The sequence below is a fragment of the Eriocheir sinensis genome, unplaced genomic scaffold (genome assembly GCF_024679095.1).
Source record: "Eriocheir sinensis breed Jianghai 21 unplaced genomic scaffold, ASM2467909v1 Scaffold403, whole genome shotgun sequence".
Lineage (NCBI taxonomy): Eukaryota > Metazoa > Arthropoda > Malacostraca > Decapoda > Varunidae > Eriocheir > Eriocheir sinensis.
The window spans coordinates 170,854-190,000 of NW_026111725.1; the positions used below are offsets into that span (position 1 = coordinate 170,854).

Consider the following 19,147-nt stretch of genomic DNA (forward strand, 5'->3'; position numbering starts at 1 on the left):
CAATTCAGTGAAGAAAAATATAAAGCCCTGCACCTTGGGAGGGGATATCCAGCACACCAATACCACATGGGAAACACTCCACTATCCACCACAGAGGCAGATAAAGTCCTGGTAGTATATGTTTCCAGGCTACCAGTAAAGGCTAAATCCGTGCCAATCGCAGCGGACGGGTTAAGAATATGACTCACCATCGAGGGGGAGGCTGTTCCAAAACTCCTTTAGGCAGTGCTGGCCCTCTGGCGGCAGGTTCAGGAAGTCGTCCTCGTCCGGGGCCTCGGTGGGGTCCTGGGCGGCGGGGCGCGTGGTGGGCCAGGCCGCGGGGTCCCCCTCGTCCATCATGCTGACGAGTGGAAGACAATAAGGAAGTAATGAATAACAAGTAGATCATCACATTTGCATGACGCTGTAAACAACAATAGAGTGACTTCCTCACTCCTCATTTGTAAGAATATAGACACGGCTGGTTATGCACATGTAATGAGATGTTCTAATTTTCTAAAGATGGATGTATTTATATGACACCACAAGCCATAACTTATATCAACTTGTTAAAGGATATGGGTCAGAAACAGTTTTTGCCTCGCGTGTTTAAAAAAAAGTATAAAACATGACAATAGTAGTAATTAGATATGCATATTTAAAAAGAGTATTTTGTTTTTTAAAGATAAATGAAAAATACATCACATCACGATACACGAGTAATCCATCTGATAAAAATATGAGTTAAAATCACTGTTCGACTCGTTACGTTTTTAAGTAGTGAAAAAAAAAACATGAAAACTTTAGTCATTACATTTGCATCTTTAATATGATATTCTATTTTTTAAAGAAAAATTTAAAAATATGTTGCATCAAAACCCATGAATAACTATATATAATCAAACCTCCTGGAGCACACGAGTCAGTCACTTTTTACCTCGTCAGTTAGAAATAAAATGCGAAAAACATGAAAACATTAGTCTTTACATTTGCATCTTTAATATGATATTCTGTTTTTTTTTTAAAGATGAAAAAAAAAAATAGTGCATCAGAACCCATGAATAATCAGACTTCCTGGCGAATCTGAGTCAGTCACTTTTTACCTCGTCAGTTAGAAATGAAATACGAAAACATGAAGGCATTAGTAATTCCGCGTGATTCTTTCCGTGAACAAAAAATTAAAAAAAAAATGTTACATCGACACTGATATATTTCCTGCAGAATACGAGTGAGAGTATGTTCCTTCCTGGTTCTTTAAAATGTAGAAGTGGAAATACGACACCGTTGATGAAGGAAATAAAACGTGATATTTTATTTTCTTTCGTAAAATATTATAAAAAAAAATAGTTCATAAAAGAAAAGAAATCAATGGAAAACTGTAAAAGTCCTCATAGGCTGCAAGACGAAAAATATCAACAGTAAATATTGGAAATCAGTCGAGGTGTTATCAGCCGTAAGTCAGATAACACGTCACAGGAAAAAATAAACCATAGAAAGTAAACCACATCCCATAAAAAATAAACAATAGAAGATATGCCACATCACATAAAAATAAACCATGGAAAATATACCACATGCCATAAACTATAAACCATGGAAAATAAACTACATCCCATAAAAAATAAACCGTAGAAAATAAACCATGAAAAGTAAACTACGTCCCATAAAAATATAAACCACAGAAAATAAGCAATGTAAAATAAACCACATCCCATAAAAAATAAACCACAGAAAAATAAACCATGAAAAATAAACCACATCCCATAAAAAATAAACCACAGAAAAATAAACCATGAAAATAAACTACATCCCATAAAAAATAAACCACAGTAAAATAAACCATGAAAATAAACTACATCCCATGAAAAATAAACCGTAGAATATAAACCATGAAAAATAAACCACATCCCATAAAAAAATGAACCATAGAAAATATACCACATCCCATAGAAAATAAAACCATAAACAAAGTAAACCAAGTACGATCGCCGTTCACGCGTTACCCTCCCGAAACTTTAGGAACGAAAAAAATGTTAACGTTCACTAATAAAGACAAATGCGACGAGAGAGAGAGAGCAGGTTCTGGGAAGTAATGTCGGTCGTTTATTTTTCCTCACCGGACACGGCTGCAGAGTTTTAATGACATTACCTGGCTCGTCTCTCTCTCTCTCTCTCTCTCTCTCTCTCTCTCTCTCTCTCTCTCTCTCTCTCTCTCTCTCTCTCTCTCTCTCACCGCACCTGCACTCACACTACTCACACAACCAATTTACCTGCACACCTATTTTCGCAGGTGGCTGACATTCTTCCTGGGAGCTATTGTGCGGCTGACAGGTGGCTCAGTTTAGAGATTTCCCCCGGGGCTCGAACGTGGAGTGAACGAGAAGGTTTTACAATGCCCCTTTCACGTCCCTCCAGCCTCTCCGGACACTACTTAGCGAGAGTGCCTTCATTCAGTGCCATTCCGCCCTCCTCGCAGCTCTCATTTCACTTACCGCGTCTTCTATTCTTACCTCTAACCACCGTATGTCTCCTTCCCCCTTCTCATCTCCTCGTATGTATTTCCCGGCATTGCCCATTACCATAATCTTCCTTTTTTTGTGTCTGTTGTGGACGTCATTCTCCTCCGCGAAGTGTAATTGAATATCTCCATCTGGCTCGCTGAATTTCTTCTTTTATATAATTTCTAAGTTTCTACCTTGTTACTTCGGGTTGTTTTCATTTATACGTGTGATATAACCTTCCTAACTCTTCTTTATTTTTATTTTTCAGCGAAGTCTAATTAAATATCTCCATCTGGCTCGCTGAATTTCCTCTTTTATATAATTTCTAAGTTTCTACCTTGTTAGTTCGGGTTGTTTTCATTTATACGTGTGATATAACCTTCCAAACTCTTCTTTATTTTTTTTTTCAGCGAAGTCTAATTAAATATCTCCATCTGGCTCGCTGAATTTCCTCATTTATATAATTTCTAAGTTTCTACCCTGTTAGTTCGGGTTGTTTTCATTTATACGTGTGATATAACCTTCCTAACTCTTCTTTATTTTTATTTTTCAGCGAAGTCTAATTGAATATTTCCATCTGGTTATCTGGATGTCCTAATTTATTCAGTGTCGAAGTTTCTACCCTGTTAGTTCGTTTGTTATCAGTTGTACGTGTGACATGACCTTGCAAACTCTCCTTTTTTTTAATTTTCAGCGAAGTCTAATTGAATATCTCCATCTGGTTCTCTGGATGTCCTAATTTATTCAGTGTCGAAGTTTCTACCCTGTTAGCTCGTTTGTTATCAGTTCTACGTTTGAAATGACCTTCCAAACTCCTTTTTTTATATTTTTCAGCGAAGTCTAATTGAATATCTCCATCTGGTTCGCTGGATTTCCTCATTTATACAATTTCTAAGTTTCTACCCTGTTAGTTTGGTTTGTTATCAATTCTACGTGTGAAATAACCTTCCAAACTCTATACTTTTATTTTTTTATTTTTCAGCTTTCAATAGCATATACAGAACTCCATCTGTTGCCATATCCATGTTGCTCGATTCCCTTATCTCGATGTCATATCCAGCACAAACTTTTTTTTTCTCTCTGCAGTCCTCTATCCCTATTCTACCTCGTTTGTCTTTTAACTCTCTAAATTATGTCTTTGTAGTCCCCCACTCTTGTCGGCTTTCATCTTTTTTATCTTTTTTTTACTCTGTCTCGTTATCTACCCACCTGGATTTTTCTTTTGTAACCCTTTTTCCTTCTTTATTATCTCGTTTTTCTCTTTTTTTTTTTGTCATCTCTTTAGAGTCACGCACCTGTCCAAGCTTTTTTCGTTTCCTTTCTTTATTTCGTCCCCCCGTCATCTATACTCACCTGAATTTTTCTTCTGTAACCTTTTATTTGTTATCTATTGCCTCATTTATCTCTTAGTTAATTTAGTCACCCCTTTTTTGTAGTCACGCACCTGTCCAAGCTTTTTTCGTTGCCTTTCTTTATTTCGTCCCCCCGTCATCTATACTTACCTGAATTTTTCTTCTCTAACCTTTTATTCTTTCTCTATTGCCTCATTTATCTCTTAGCTATTTTAGTCACCCCTTTTTTGTAGTCACCCACCTGTCCAAGCTTTTTTCCCTTCCTTTCTTTATTTCGTCCCCCCGTCATCTGTACTTACCTGAATTTTTCTTCTCTAACCTTTTATTCTTTCTCTATTGCCTCATTTATCTCTTAGCTATTTTAGTCACCCCTCTGTAGTCACCCACCTGTCCAAGCTTTTTTTCTTTCAATTTCTCTGTTTCAAACTCCCGTATTCTACCTACCTGGATTATTATTCTGTAACTCTTTTTTCCTTCTTTATTACAACATTTCTCTCAGCTATTTTAGTCACACCTTTGTAGTCACCCACCTGTCCAAGCTTTTTTTCTTTTAATTTCTCTGTTTCATCCTCCCGTTTTCTATTTACCTGGTTCATTATTTGCTACCTCCCTTGATCCTTGTTTCTTTTCTTCCTCGCTCTCTGCATTTCCCTGATCCATCTTTCCTTCTTTTCTCCACCCTCACCTTCCCTCCCTACCGAGTTCCCATGTTAGGTTTCTTTTCTTCCTCGCTTTCTGCATTTTCCTGATCCATCTTTCCCTCTTTTCTCCACCTTCCCCTACCCTCCCTACCGAGTTCCCATGTCTGGTTTCCTTTCTTCCTCGCTCTCTGCATTTCCCTGGCTCACTCACCCTTCTTTTCTCCACCCTCCCCTTTCCTCCCTACCGAGTTCCCATGTTTTCTATTGCCTGTGTTCAGCTTCACTTCTCACCTGAACCCTTGATGAAATAAGTGTTCCTTCACTGCTACGTATATTACCTTGCCATACCTCATTGATACCTGATTACACCTGGACTTTTAACTTTTCACTTCACCTGTCTAACCCAATTTATCTTTTTTCTCCCACTTCAGTTAGTCTCTTTAACCTTCCTCTTATCTTTCCATCCCACTTCACTAACGTCTCTTATCTCTTCCTCCCTCTCTCTCTCCCCTCGTTATTTTTCCTTAAGTTCTAATAGCATCAGTATTTTCTCTCTTGTAATCAGGTATTCCATCCACTCTTGTTCCCGCTCCTTCATTGTCGAGCTACTAAGTTAAGTCTGTCTAAGTTGTGCCTCGTAAGTCAAGTATATTTCCCTCAAGTACTGTTTGTTTCCTTTATCCTTAACTCCTCTTCCTCTTCCTCCTCTTCCTGCTATTAATCTTACTTCTCCTCCTCCTCCTCCTATTCCTCCTCTCTTCCGCCTCCTCCATCTTTTACTATTCGTCATCATTATCTTCCTCCCCATCTTTTTACTTCTCCTCCTCCTCTTCCTTCTCCTATTCCACCTCGATTCCCCCTCCTCTATCTTCTACTATTCGTCATCATTATCTTCCTCCCCATCTTCTTACTTCTCCTCTCCTCCTATTTCTCCTATTTTTTCTCATTTTTCTACTTTTACTACTACTACGGACTCTTGTTCATCTCAATACCTACTACCACTACTACTTATATTGTTACCACTGTTACTACCATCACTACACTTCCTCTTCCTCCTCCTCCTCCTCCTCCTCCTTGACTCCCACTTCACACACCACTAAGTTACGTGTTCCAGCTGTTAAGTCGTTAAGTCACCCCGCCACTGAGAAGCCCTAACTCACATCTGATACTCCATACAACTCTCTCTCCATTTCGTTGCCACTTACGTCACCCCCCTTGCTACTCTCTCTCTCGCTCTCGCACACACACACACACACACACACACACACACACACACACACACACACACTCCAGTTATCATTCCTTGGACATTCCTCCCTCTCGTCTCGCCTCGCCTCAACATCCCTCTGCCAACAAAGGGTAACGGATATCCTCAAAGGCCCGGCCAGTGACCTCAACTTAGCTTCCTCCTTCCTCCTCCTTCTCCTTCATCTTCTCCTCTTCCTCCTTCATATTCTTTTTCTTCTCCTCATCTTTTGCTTCTTCAATTCTTCTTTCTGCTGTAATTTATTTCTCTTCCTTTTCTTGCTCCGTTTACTTCCATTCATATTCCTCCTCCTCCTCTTCCTCCTCCTCCTCCTCCTGTTACTTCTTTTTTCCTTTCCTCCTCTCCCTCCTGTTCGTCCGGTTATCTCTTTCTCTTCCTTTTCCTCCTCCGTCACTTCCCATTCCTCCTCCTCCTCCTCCTCCTGCTGTTATTTCTCTTACTCGTCTTTCTGTTACCTGTCTTCCTCCTCCTCTTCCTCCTCCTCCTCCTCATCATCATCATCATCATCATCTCTTTCGAAGTTCAGAGCAGTCACCAAACCAGTTACCTCCTCACACTCTTCTTCCTCCTCTTCGTCTTCCTTACCTTCCTCCTCCTCCTCCTCCTCCTCTTTTCACCATTGTCACATTAAGAAGATTTCGGCCTCCTGAAGTAATGAAAGTGTAGGCGGGTCCCAACGTCTTGTATTATCATATTTAACTTATATAATTTCGACCCATTTTGTCCTTAGAGAGCAGAAGCTTGTCTTGTCATCTGTGTTTTTTTTCTTCAGCTCTTATTCTTATACTTTTGTTAAGGAGCGTGCTTTATCTAGACGGTTAGTTGTTGTTTTTTTCTTTTTCTGGCGGGCAAGTGGTTTCTCATTTGTGTGTCGTCTACTTTTGTGTGAGGCATTTTTTCTGTTGTATTGTGAAGCTCTTGGAGACTGATTCTATTGTGTTCCTCTAGACGTTATTATGTCATATTTTTTGCTGGTTTTGTATGTTGCTGGAGTCTTTCCCTGAACTGAACTCAGCACCAAATAAACAGTAGCTGAAGAAAACAACGTATAAAAACATTTGACTCACAACTAGAAAGCAAAATATATATATCTCAATACCTCAAGAAACTCAAGTCAACACTAAACAAACAATAACTGAAGAAAAAATATAAAGTCCTTTGCTCAACAAACTAAATAAATCTGACCTCAACCAGAAAACAAAATCAACAAACACAAGTCAACACACAATAAGAAAAGTGATGAAGAAAATAAATAGAATAGTCTCCACCTCAAAAATAGAAAAAAAATGGGATGACTCAACTAGAAAGCAAAGAAAATAGAACATTCTCATTAGCCCCCAAAAAATCATGGTAACACTAAATAATGAGAACTTGAAGAAAACAAAATCCGTGAAACAGTCTCTTTGGATCAATAAACTAAATAAATACGAACTCACAACTAGCAAAACGTAATACACAAAACATTCTCTTTACCTGAACGAACTCAAATCAACACCAAACAAACAGTGGCTGAAGAGAACAGACCAATCCTCAATTAGAAGGATATGGATTCAAATGCCGCCTTTGTGGGGATGTAGGGGATTAGGGAAGGAGGGCGGAGGAGGCTGCTGTGAGGTAACGCATCACAGGGGAGGAAGGGAAGGGAGATAGACCCGCAAAGGTGGAAAGAGGAGAGAAAAGAGATAAGCAGATAAAGAGGGGGAGAAGTAAAGAGGCAGTGGAGGAAAGAGAAAAGAAAAGATTATCAGACGAAGAGGGGAAGAAGTAAAAAGGGAATGGAAGAAAGAGAAGACAAAAGAGATTAGCAGACGAAGAAGGGAAAAAGTAAAGAGGCAAAAGTGGAAAGAGAGGAGAGATAAGAGATTGGCAGACGAAGAGGGAGAGAAATAAAGAAGCAATGGAGGAAAAAGAAGAGATAAAGAGATTAGCTGATGAAGAGAGAGAGAGAGGTAAAAAGCAATACAAGAAAGATAAGAGAAAAGAGATTAGCTGATAAAGAAGGGAAAGATAAGAGAAAAGAGATTAGCATATAAAGAGGGAGAGAGATAAAGAAGGATTGGAGGAAAGAGAAAAGAAAAGAGATTACCAGATGAAGAGGGAGAGAAATAGAGATAGGATGAATAACTAGGATATTAAATTGCAACTCATGACTGTGAAGAGAAGGAAGGGAAGTGAAGGAAGACGTTAGCGTGAGTGGAGGGGAAAGAGAGGATATAAGAGGGAGAGAGAAGGGATAACTCGCGGTTGGAGGGAAACGGAAAAAAAGATAGTATGCATAGAGATAGTGAGAGATAAGAGAAGATGGTGAAGAAAGACTTATGTATATAGAGGGGAAAAGGGAGAGTAGAAGAGGGAGATAAATTGAAGTGCGATTATTTTTGGATAACTCGTGTTTGGAGAGAAAGGAAAGAACTCTGAAGGTGTGCGTGGAGATAGTGAGAGATAAGAGATGGAAAAGGATGAGTGTGTAGAAAAATAGTAGAAGGTAAAGGGAAAGAAGAGGGAATATTTATTGATAACTCGTGTTTGGAGGAATAAGAAAAGAGAGATGATTGGAGATAGGGAGATAAGAGAAGATAGGAAGAAAAAAAAACGAGCAAAATAAAAAGAAGATAGGAAAGGAGGTCAGAAAATGAGGTGAAAATAAGGGGAATAAAGAGGAAGTTGAGGAGACAGCAGAAGGGAGAGAAGAGGATAAAGAAGAGGGAAAAAAAATATGGATATGTTCAGAGTAAGGAAATTAATGTGGATATCAGTGTCTTATCTGTTATTCTCTCTCTCTCTCTCTCTCTCTCTCTCTCTCTCTCTCTCTCTCTCTCTCTCTCTCTCTCTCTCTCTCTCTCTCTCTCTCTCTCTCTCTCTCTCTCTCTCTCTCTCTCTCTCTCTCTCTCTCTCTCTCTCTCTCTCTCTCTCGCTCTCGCTCTTAGTATTATCTGCAACATTCTGACTTTGACCTTTTCACCTCCTTGCCTTCTTGTATCTCTTCATCTTCCTCCTCCTCCTCCTCCTCCTCCTCCTCCTCGTCTTCCTCTCCTTTCTCGTTTTCCTTTCCTCCTCCCACTCCTCGTCTTCCTTTTTTTTCCATCTCCACCTCCTCCTCCTCCTCCTAACATAATAAGCTCATATGTATTTTTCTTCTGAGAGTGATAAGAGGAAGAGGAGGATAAAAAAGGGAGAAAGAAGAGAGTGGCTGAGTAAGAGAAAGCCACGTCTCCTCTTCTCTCTCTCTCCTCCTCTCTTCTTCCTCCTCTTCCTCCTCTCATCTCCTCTCGTCCCTTTCTTCACTCTGATGCAAATAGCTCTCCTCCGCGTCCTTCATTATACTCCTTTCATTCATTTTCTCGTATTCATTTCATCATATTAGCTTTTTCCTTTCATCCCTCTCTCCTTACCCCCTCCCCTCCTTCCTTCCCCTCTTCACGCTAACTTTGCATTTCATCATAATCATCCTCTCCATTCTCTTCTCCATTAACTTTTATTTATTCGCTTTTTTCACCCTGTTTTTTTTTTTTTTTTACTCATTTTCATCCTCCTTCTTTTTCATCTCTTTCGTTCTCAATTTTCTTTATTCTCCTTCAATTTTCTTTTTTCTTCATATTTTCCTCGTTTTTCCTGCTTTTTTAGTCTCATTTTATTCATACTCGTCTTCTTCCTTCACTTCTTTGCCTCTTTTCTTTTATTGGTCTTCTTTATCATTGCTCTTTTAACCTCATTTGCTTCCTTTTTATCTTCCTTCATTTCTTTTATGCTGATTTTTCCTTCTATACATTATTAACGTATCTTGCTTCTTCTCTTTTACCCTCAATGCTTTTATGTTCTTACTTTCATTCGTATTTGTTCTCATTTTATTCATCGTCTTCTTCCTTCACTTCCTCGCTTCCTCTTTTTCTTTATTCCTCTTAATCATTGCATTATTAACCTCTCGCTTCTTTTTCTTTTCCGTCTATGCTTTTATTTTCTTTCTCTCATTCGCATTTGTTCTCTTTGTATTCATCGTCTTCTTCCTTCACTTCTTCGCCTCATTTCTTTCTTTAGTCCTCTTTATTATTGCATTATTTACCTCACTTGCTTCTTTCTCTTTTTCCTTCAATGCTTTTATTCTCTTCCTTCCATTCGTAATCGTTCTCATGCCATTATCAATCCTACTTATCTTTCTCTTCCTTTTATTTGCTCAGTTTTTCTTTCTCTCGTCCTTGTTATCATTATTTACACCATTAATCTTTCTCCCCATCCTCCTCCTCTTCCCTTACTTTCCCTTTTCCTTTACCTTTCTTCCTCTGGTGCGCTTGTCATCATTTCATTTCTAACCTTTTTCTAGCTTTATAATATCCCTCCCTTGCTGTCACATAGAAAGGACGGCTGTAACTTAAGCGGCAGGTGGCAACAGTGACCTTTCTTTCCCCTCCCTCCCCAAGACACGTGGACAAACATCGGGGTAGGAGTAATGACGGACGGGAAGGGTTACTGTGTGTGTTTGGGGGTGGGGCGAGAGCGAAGGACAGGGCGCGGGTCCAATGTTTGTGTTTACCCCGTGAGCTTCCTTTAGGCGGTGTAGCTTCTGTGTGTGTGTCTTAGCTTGCCGGGGTTATATTTTTGCCTGGGCTGGATGTGCAAGGTGGAGTTTTTGCTAGTGTGGTTGTATCGTATGTTCCTCTTCATCTCCATCGGCCATTTAGGGAAGAATAGGGAGATAAATTGAAGTGGGAAGGTTTTGGGATTACTCGTGTTTGGAGAGAAAAGAAAGAAAAATGAAGGTGTGCTTGGAGATAGTGAGAGATATGAGGAGATGGCAAAGGATGACAAGTGTATAGAATTAAAAGTAGGCGGTAAAGGAAAACAAGAAGGAATATTTGGAGAGAAAGGAAAGAAAAATGAAGGTGTGCTTGGAGATAGTGAAAGAGATGAGGAGATGGCAAAGAATGGCAAGTGTATAGAATTAAAAGTAGGAGGTAAAGGGAAAGAAGAAGTAATATTTATTGATAACTCGTGTTTGGAGGAATAAGGAAAGAAAAATGATCACTTCACAACAAGATTCTTTTACTATACTTTCCTCGTCCCCCTGTTTGATGGTTGCGTATTTTGGGCTCATATGATATTTCCACGTTTAGTTTTCATATTTTGACCGTCGCATATTATCATAGTCATCCTCTTCATCCTCTTCCTCATCATCATCGGTCGTCAAAAATACACTTTAGAACAATACCTTTTTCGTACACTCTCAACCTCGCCCTGTCTGATTGCCGTGTACTCTTTCTTTGTCTACCAAGCCTCCACTTCCACCTCTTGTTTCTCGGCAAGCTTTGTTTTGTGTGTGTCTGTCAATGTGTCTGTGCGTATGTGAGCCGGCCTGGAAAAATATCTTGCTCGGTTGCGGATAATAGGGATGTTTTTCGTGGTCTGGACAGTCCTTCAGCTGGGTATCAAGTTCTTGTGGTCTGTTTATAAGGGTCAGGATGTTATGGGGGGGGGGTCATTGCACGTGTCGACTTTATGTTTCCCTCGTAACACTTTCGTCCCTTTACTGCACAAATTCCTCCTCTTAGAACAAAATAACATCAAGGAGTACTCTTATTACCTTGTTTACCGCACCGCAATAAACCCAGAGAGTCTCAGGATACATTACTCTCTATTGGTTAAGTGAGCGAGTACAGCGACGAAGAAACGGGAGAAGGAAAGAGAAACTGAGACGGAGAGGGAGAGGGAGAGGGAGACGGAGAGGGAGACGGAGAGGGAGACGGAGAGGGAGACGGAGACGGAGACGGAGACGGAGACGGAGACGGAGACGGAGAGGGAGAGAGAGAGTGAGAGAGAGAGAGAGAGAGAGAGAGACGAGAAATGTGTCCACTCGTTAACTGAAGTGCAAGAGCGAACGACCTTCCTCTGTTGTGTTGATCTCGCGGTCTTTTGTGTGATAGAGAGAGAGAGAGAGAGAGAGAGAGAGAGAGAGAAAAACAAAGGAAAAAAACGACCTGCCGCAACTTTGTGAAACTCTACGCTCCCTGACACCCGTATTTCACTAGCTGTCTCAAAATTCCGTAGCTCCAATATTTGTTCACCTTTCCTGAGCCCTGGTGGAGAGGAAGGGAAGGGGACGTAAGCCGTGTGTGTGTGTGTGTGTGTGTGTGTGTGTGTGTGTGTGTGTGTGTGTGTTTACCGTAGAGGAGGTCGGTCAAGAGCAGAACAAATGTATGAGAATAGGTAAATAATACGCTGCTATATTATAAAAAGGAGTTATATGAAGGTCTCAAATGAGAGGAATAACCAAATTTAGTGTCATAGTGTGCGCGTACGTGAGTAAAGATCATTAATATAAGACTAATTCATTATACTATCACTTATTATCAACCTCTAAAGACAGGGAGAAAGAAAGTAAAGAAAGAATGGAAATATTAGCAAGCAGAAAGAATGAAACAAAGAATTATATGAATGAATAAACGAATGACGTGACTTTTAGGAAAATATTTGCATATGAAACAATAACAGAGAGAGAGCTGTCATTCATATCACGTTGAAACACAAGTTATAAGTGTTGCCTTCCACCAGTAAGTTGCAAGACACTCAATTTAACTCACAACTTTACTTTCCTACATTTCCTCCCTTCCTTTCTCCCTCCTTCCCTCCCTCCTTCTCTCTCATCCCTCCATCTTTTCAATCACTTATTCCTCCCTTCCCTCCTTCCTTCCCTCCAGTCCTACCTCCTTACCCTCCCTCCTTCCCTCCAGTCCTACCTCCCTTCACTCCCTCCTTCCCTCAACTGCTTCCGCCCTCCCCTTCGTTTTTCCCTCTACTCTTTCCTCCATTCCCACTCTCCTTTCCTCCACTGCGTCTTTTCTCCATTTCGTTCTCCCTTCCCTCCCTCCATCCCTCCTTCTCTTCACTCCTTCCTCCTTCCCTTCCTTAGTTCCGTTCCCTTTCCGTCCCTTCCTCTCTCCCAGTTTCCTCACCTCCGTCCATCTGTCTTATTCCCGAGAGAGAGAGAGAGAGAGAGAGAGAGAGAGAGAGAGAGTCGGCCTCAGTTTATCTGTATTCCAAAGGGAGTTAGTTAGCGTCGCATCTGTGAGTGTGTGTGTGTGTGTGTGTGTGTGTGTGTGTGTGTGTGTGGATAAGTGCGTGGGTCTGTCTGTCTGTCTCTCTGTGCTAATGTGTATTGTGGACCTATTCATTGTGTGTGTGTGTGTGTGTGTGTGTGTGTGTGTGTGTGTGTGTGCGTGTGTGTGTGTGTGTGTGTGTGTGTGTGTTTCTTTTTGCCTCTATGCCTGACTGTTTATCTGTTTCTGCCTCACTCTGTATCTGTCTATCTGTTTGTCTGTCTATCTGTTTATCTGTGTCCCTCTGTCCCTGTCTGTCCGTCACGTGATCACTTTCAATCAGCTGGGACGTATTAATCACTTTTTTCCCGCTAATTGCTTTGTCGAGGTTCGCGTTCAATGTTTGTGTCTCGCTTCCTCCATTAACTCAATCATTTCACTTTTCTCTCTCGAATTTTCATGATTATCTTCTTTGTTGACTCTCTTTTTTTTTCCGTCCGGCTCTCTTCTTTCATGTTGTTGGCAGGTAAGAATCGTTTCCTTTTTTTTTAATGTTGATGTAATGATTGTTTTATTTTTAGCTTGTCTTTTTCTCTCTCCAATAATCACTTCAGCTTTTACGGTGTGTTTCGTGCATTCAACTTTTCCGGGGAATAGTGTTTTTTTTTTTTGGGGGGGGGGGGAGGAGGGGTGCTGTTAAGTCTCTTTGTTTCTCCATTCTGTTTTCTATTTTTTTATGTCTTTGTTTCGTCATTTTATTCTATTTTTTATATCTATCATCCGTCTTTTTTTAGTATTCATTATTTTTTTCATATTTCTGTCCATTTATGTTTAGTTCCATTTGAATTTATGTAAATTTTATTTTTGTTTTCTCTCTTTCCACCAAATTTTGTAAATAAATAAATCAATTAATAAATTCGTACTAAAATGTATGTATTATGCATTTTTTTATATTCATCTAAGTATTTCTTTTTTATATTTATATTAAGCATCAGTTATTTGTTTTTATCATATTTCTTTCTTGTTTTTCTTTCGTTGTTTTTATCAGACTTCAATTTTTTTTATCATATTTCCTTTTTTTACAAATCTGATCTTTTTTTCATGAACTGTACACTCAGCACCTCTTATATCTTTATCATTTATTTATTTATCTTACTCTTCCCCCTAACTTATGCTCCTTCCGTTACTTTTGCTAACGGCGCGCTCTCCCTCATGCCCGGCCAACAGGAAGGGGAGGGAGAGGGACGAAGAGAGGGAGAGAGGATGGAAGGGAGGGAGGGAGGGAGGGAGCAGCTGGACTCCCTCCCTGTTGTTTGTACTAAATGGAGGCAAGTCCTGAGTGAGGGTTATGATGCCTTTTAGTGAGTGAGAGGGCTGAGTGAGATGGACAGGAGGGGAGGGGGCCGGAGGATAGATAGATAGAGAGAGAGAGAGAGAGAGTAGAAGGTGGGAGGCATAATGGAAGAGAAAGGAAAAAAATTATCGTGTTTCCATTACTATCTTACTCCTCCTGTTACCCTTCTCCTCTCCTCCTCTCCTTTGCTACTGTACTGCGCTGTTACTTCTTTGTGAATGAAGGGGATAGAGAAGAGGAAGAGTAGTGAGGGACATTGAAGGAAAGGGGAGACAGAGAGACAGAGAATGAGTGATGCAAAGGGAAGAAGGGGAAGTGAAGAAAGTGAGTAAAAGGGAGAAAAGGTGAAGGGAGACAGAGAATGAGTGATACAAAGGGAAGAAGGGGAAGTGAAGAAAGTGAGTTAAGGGGAGAAAGGGTGAGGGGAGACAGGGAATGAGTGATACAAAGGGAAGAAGGGGAAGTGAAGAAAGTGAATAAAAGGGAAGAAGGGGAAGTGAAGAAAGTGAATAAAAGGGAAGAAGGGTGAGGGGAGACAGAATGAGTGATGGAAAGGGAAGAAGGGGAAGTGAAGAAAGTGGGTAAAAGAGGGAGAAAGGGTGAAGGGAGACAGAATGAGTGATGGAAAGGGAAGAAGGGGAAGTGAAGAAAGTGGGTAAAAGAGGGAGAAAGGGTGAGGGGAAGGGGAGATATGGTAAGTGGAGGGGAAGGGAGAGGAAAATAAGAGGAAAGAGGGAGGCAAATGAAAATAATCGACACATTTCTCTTTCTATCCTATTTCTCCTCTTACCCTCTTCCTCCTTCTCCTCTTCATCTTCCTCCTTCTCCTCTTCCTCTTTCTCCACTTCCTCCTCCTCTTCCTCTTCCTCCTTCTCCTCTTCCTCCTTCTCCTCTCCCTCTTTCTCCTCTTCCTCTTTCTCCTCTCTATTTTTCTTCTTTGCTTTCATCTCTCCTCTACTGTGCTATTATTAAATTTTCTTCCCCTATCATCTTCCTTCCTCCCTTCCTTTGGCTTCTCCCTTTTTTCTCTTCTTTATTTCATCATCCTGTTCCCCATTATTTTTTTTCGCATTTTCCTCGTTTTCTGTCTGTTTCCCTCCATTCTTGCTCTGTTTCTGCTTCCTCTTTCTTTATTCCCTCCCTCTAATGTTGTTTTCCTTTTATGCCTCCTCCTCTTTTTTATCCATTTGTGTTATTCCTTTATACGTCTTCTTTATGTCATCCGTCTCTGGGTTACCCTTTTCTTATTTTTTTATTTTTTTTATTTACTTCTTATTCCTCATTCTCTCCTTTCCTTTCATCTTCGCTCTTCGATCTTTATTATTTCATCTTTACTTTCTCCCATTTTTCGGTTCCTGTAACTTCTCTTCCTTCTTTCCTTCTTCCATTTTTCCTCTCTTAATACTTCTCTCTTCTCTCCGTCATTATCCTCAACTTCACCGACGTCTCCTTTATCTCTTGCATCATCATCAATAACTTCCCAGCATCTCTTCAGCATCGTCAGCCGCATCTCTTTTTTTTTCCCTTTTATCCTGTCTCGTAACTTCCCTTCTCTTCCCTTCTTTCCTCTCAACACTTTTCGTCACCATCATCTCCATCATCACTCTCTCTGTTTGCTTCCACACACCAACTTATAAAAACAAACTCACACATACACACTAACACACACACACACACACACACACACACACACACACACACACACACACACAGACACACACACACACACACACACACATCTTCCCTCTCCCTCCATCACTATCCTTCATCATTTCTCCTCCTCCTTGTAATGCCCTTCCCCTAACCCAATATCCCTCATCTCCCCTCTCCTCTTTAACCATTGCCCATTAATCCGCTTTCCATCTTCCTCTATCTGCCTCCTCCTCCTCCTGAGACCTTTAATCCTTGTCCCCTTCTTCACGTCCACTACCTCCTCTAATCTACCTCCTCCTCCTCCTCCTCCTCCTCCTCCTCCTCCTCCTCCTCCTCCTACTCCTACTCCTCCTCCTGATCCTCTCTTTCCTCCCTCATCATTTTCCCTCCTCGTCCTCCTCTGCCATCCCCCTCCTCCCTTTTTTTTCCTCCTCCTCCTCCTCCTCCTCAACATCTGCCTTGCATTATCTCACTCGTAAAGTGGAATATGGAATACATTAAAATTCTTGGCAAGTGTGTGTGTGTGTATGTGTGTGTGTGTGTGTGTGTGTGTGTGTGTGTGTGTGTGTGTGTGTGTGTGTATGTGTGTGTGTGCGGCAGGCTGAATGGAGGTTGGCGTGCTGGTATTCGCCTCACGTCCGCGCCGGTGGATATCTACAAGTAAATATATTTGTGCGTATAGAGTGAGGCTATGCGGGGAGTTCGTGCCTCTGCCGGGGTGAAGGGACGCTAAAAATGAGGCCAGATGAAAGCTTCAACCTCGCCGCCACTCGGAAAATTAAAGGTGTCGTGTGGTGGCGGTATTACTCGGTGAAAATAGTGAAAGATTAAGATACGGGGCAGGAAAAAGAGGAATGATTGACACAAAATTATTACTGTGAGGAAACTGGACAGAATAATAGAGAACGAAAAAGGCAGAATTAGGAAGAGGAAAATATTACAATGAAAAATTAATGATTGACACAAAAAATATTAATATGTAGATACTGGAAATAAAAAATAAAGTACGAAAAAGGCAGAATGAGTGAGAAGAAAATATTACTATAAAAAACTGAAAAGAGAAAATTATAAGGCAATGAAAAAAAGAATGGGGTGATTAGAAAATATTATCGTGAAAAAACAAATGGATGAAGATGATGGCTAATATAAAAGATAAATAAGTAAGATGAAAATATTGCTATGAAACAGAAAAAAATAAGATAAATGGAAAGAAAAAAGAGGAAAGAGTGAGGTGAAATTATTACTACGAAAAAAATATGGAAAACAATATAGATATGGGGCGGGAAAAGGAGAAATGATTGAACTAAAAATATAACTATAAAATCAAACAAAAGGTAGATGAAGGACAATGAGATAAAAAGAATGAGAGATGAAATTACTATCATGAACAATCCAAAAAAATTATAGACAAAGAGCAAGAAAAAAAGGAATATTGAAAGGTAAGAGCTACATATCCCCCGAGTCTTCAGCGCCAAAATAACAGAGCTAAAAATGACTCATCCCTCAAGTGTTACAAAGGTCAACGTTAAAAGAAGAGAAAAGGAGACAAAGAAAAGTGCAAGACATAAAGCTGCCGAGACATTTGTATATCCACAGAAGCTGCTCTAACGAAGACTTGGTTTCGACATGTTTATCTTCCTTGTAAAAACAGACGAAGTTAACCAGGAGCAAAGAAGAAAAATAAAGATATACTCAGAAATTAGTCTCCTGTACGAAATGAAGAATAATTAAGTCAGAGTCAGAAAATAGATATGATTATACCTTAATTATCCTCTCTCCTCCCAAGGTAAAAAGAACAAGCCATGAAAAGGTGGAATAATGACACCAAGACGCGAATGTATAATGATCTCACGTAAGCACTGTTCGTATTTGCAACGGAGACAATACAATGAATATATATTAAAGAAAAACAGTGATTAAAGAAAAGATGCAGAGAAGATTGATGATAAAGGGGAGAAAGCAAGCAAAGGTCAGTGAAGTTGAAGACAATTACGAGAAGAGAAAATGAACAAGAGAGGAAGAAAGGAAAAAGAAAAAGGAGGAAGAGAAATTACTGGCAACGAGATATGGGAGAAAGTGAAGAGAATAAAGGAAAGCAAAGGTCAGTGGAGTTAAAGAGAATGACAAGAGAGGAAGAAAGGAAGAATAAAAAGGAGGAAGAGAAATTACTGGAAACGATATATTGGAAAAAGTGAAGAGAATGAACTAAAGCAAAGGTCGGTGGAGTTGAAGAGAATGACAAGAGAGGGAGAAAGGAAGAATAAAAAGGAGGAAGAGAAATTACTGGAAACGATATATTGGAGAAAGTAAAGAAAATGAAGTAAAGCAAAGGTCGGTGGAGTTGAAGTAAATGATTAAATGTGAAGAAGAGCAACAAGAGATAAAGGAAGAAAAGGAAAACGAAAAAGTAAAGTTAATGAAGACGAAATATGGGAGAATGGAAAAAAAAAGTAGTTCATGGAAAGTATATAAAAAAAAAGAAAAAAAAAACATTGGCGAAATTAGGGAGACAAAAATAAAACTTGAAGAGGAATATATAAGACAGGAAGCAAAAAAAAAAAAAAAAAAAAACGTGTGGAAGTAAAGAGTGAAAAAATAAAGTTAGGAGAAAAGTATATAAAGAAAAGAAGTAAAAGAATATGGATGAACGTAAATAAAAAGTAAAGCTTGAAAAGGAACGTATAAAGAAAACAGGTAAAATAAAGTTTGGGTGAAAGTAAAGAAAAAAAATAAAGATAAGTGAAAAGTATATAAAGAAAACAGTGAAAAGAATGTTGATGAACCTAAATAAAAAAAAGTAAAGATTGAAAAGGAGCGTATAAGAAAAACAGGTAAAATAAAGTTTGGGTGAAAGTAAAGAGAAAACTAAAGCTTGAAGAGAAGTATATATGAAAAGAAGTAAAAAGTGCGTCTAAAGATGGGAGGAGGGAAGGCCCGAGGGGAGCTTCCGAGAGTTGCGAGTTCATGATAATTCCTGAACTGACATCTGGCTCCCCGCGGTGCTCAGGCTGCCGGAAGGACGGGAGGGAAGGAAGGAAGGAAGGAAGGAAGGAAGGAAGGAAGGAAGGAAGGGAGGGAACGGAGGAAAAAAGGGAGGGAGGAAGAAAAAGAAGGAAAGGAAGAAAGAGACGGAGGAGGCAAGGGAGGAAAGAAGGGAGGAAGGATATAAGAGGAAAAAGGAGGGAGTGAGTGGATAGTTGTGAGGGAGGGAGGAAGGGAACGGAGTAAAGAAGGGAGGGAGGAAGATAAAGAAGGAAAGGAAGAAAGAGAAGGAGGAGACAAGGGAGAAAGGATAGAAGAAGGAAAAGGAAGGAGGGAGGGAGTGTAAGGTAGGTAGGTAGAGAGGGAGAGAGGGAGGGAGGAAGTATGGAA

The 19,147-nt window shown here is 40.0% G+C and overlaps 1 protein-coding gene across 1 annotated transcript in view; it reads right to left on the minus strand.

Moving 5' to 3' along the window:
• Positions 1 to 19,147, minus strand: part of LOC126992126 (corticotropin-releasing factor receptor 1-like) — a 206,399-nt gene that overhangs the window by 131,939 nt on the left and 55,313 nt on the right. Inside the window, exon 2 of the mRNA XM_050850790.1 lies at positions 189 to 340. Coding sequence (XP_050706747.1) covers positions 189 to 339 — 151 coding nt within the window. The 5' untranslated portion in view covers position 340. The remainder of the gene's footprint in view (positions 1 to 188; positions 341 to 19,147) is intronic.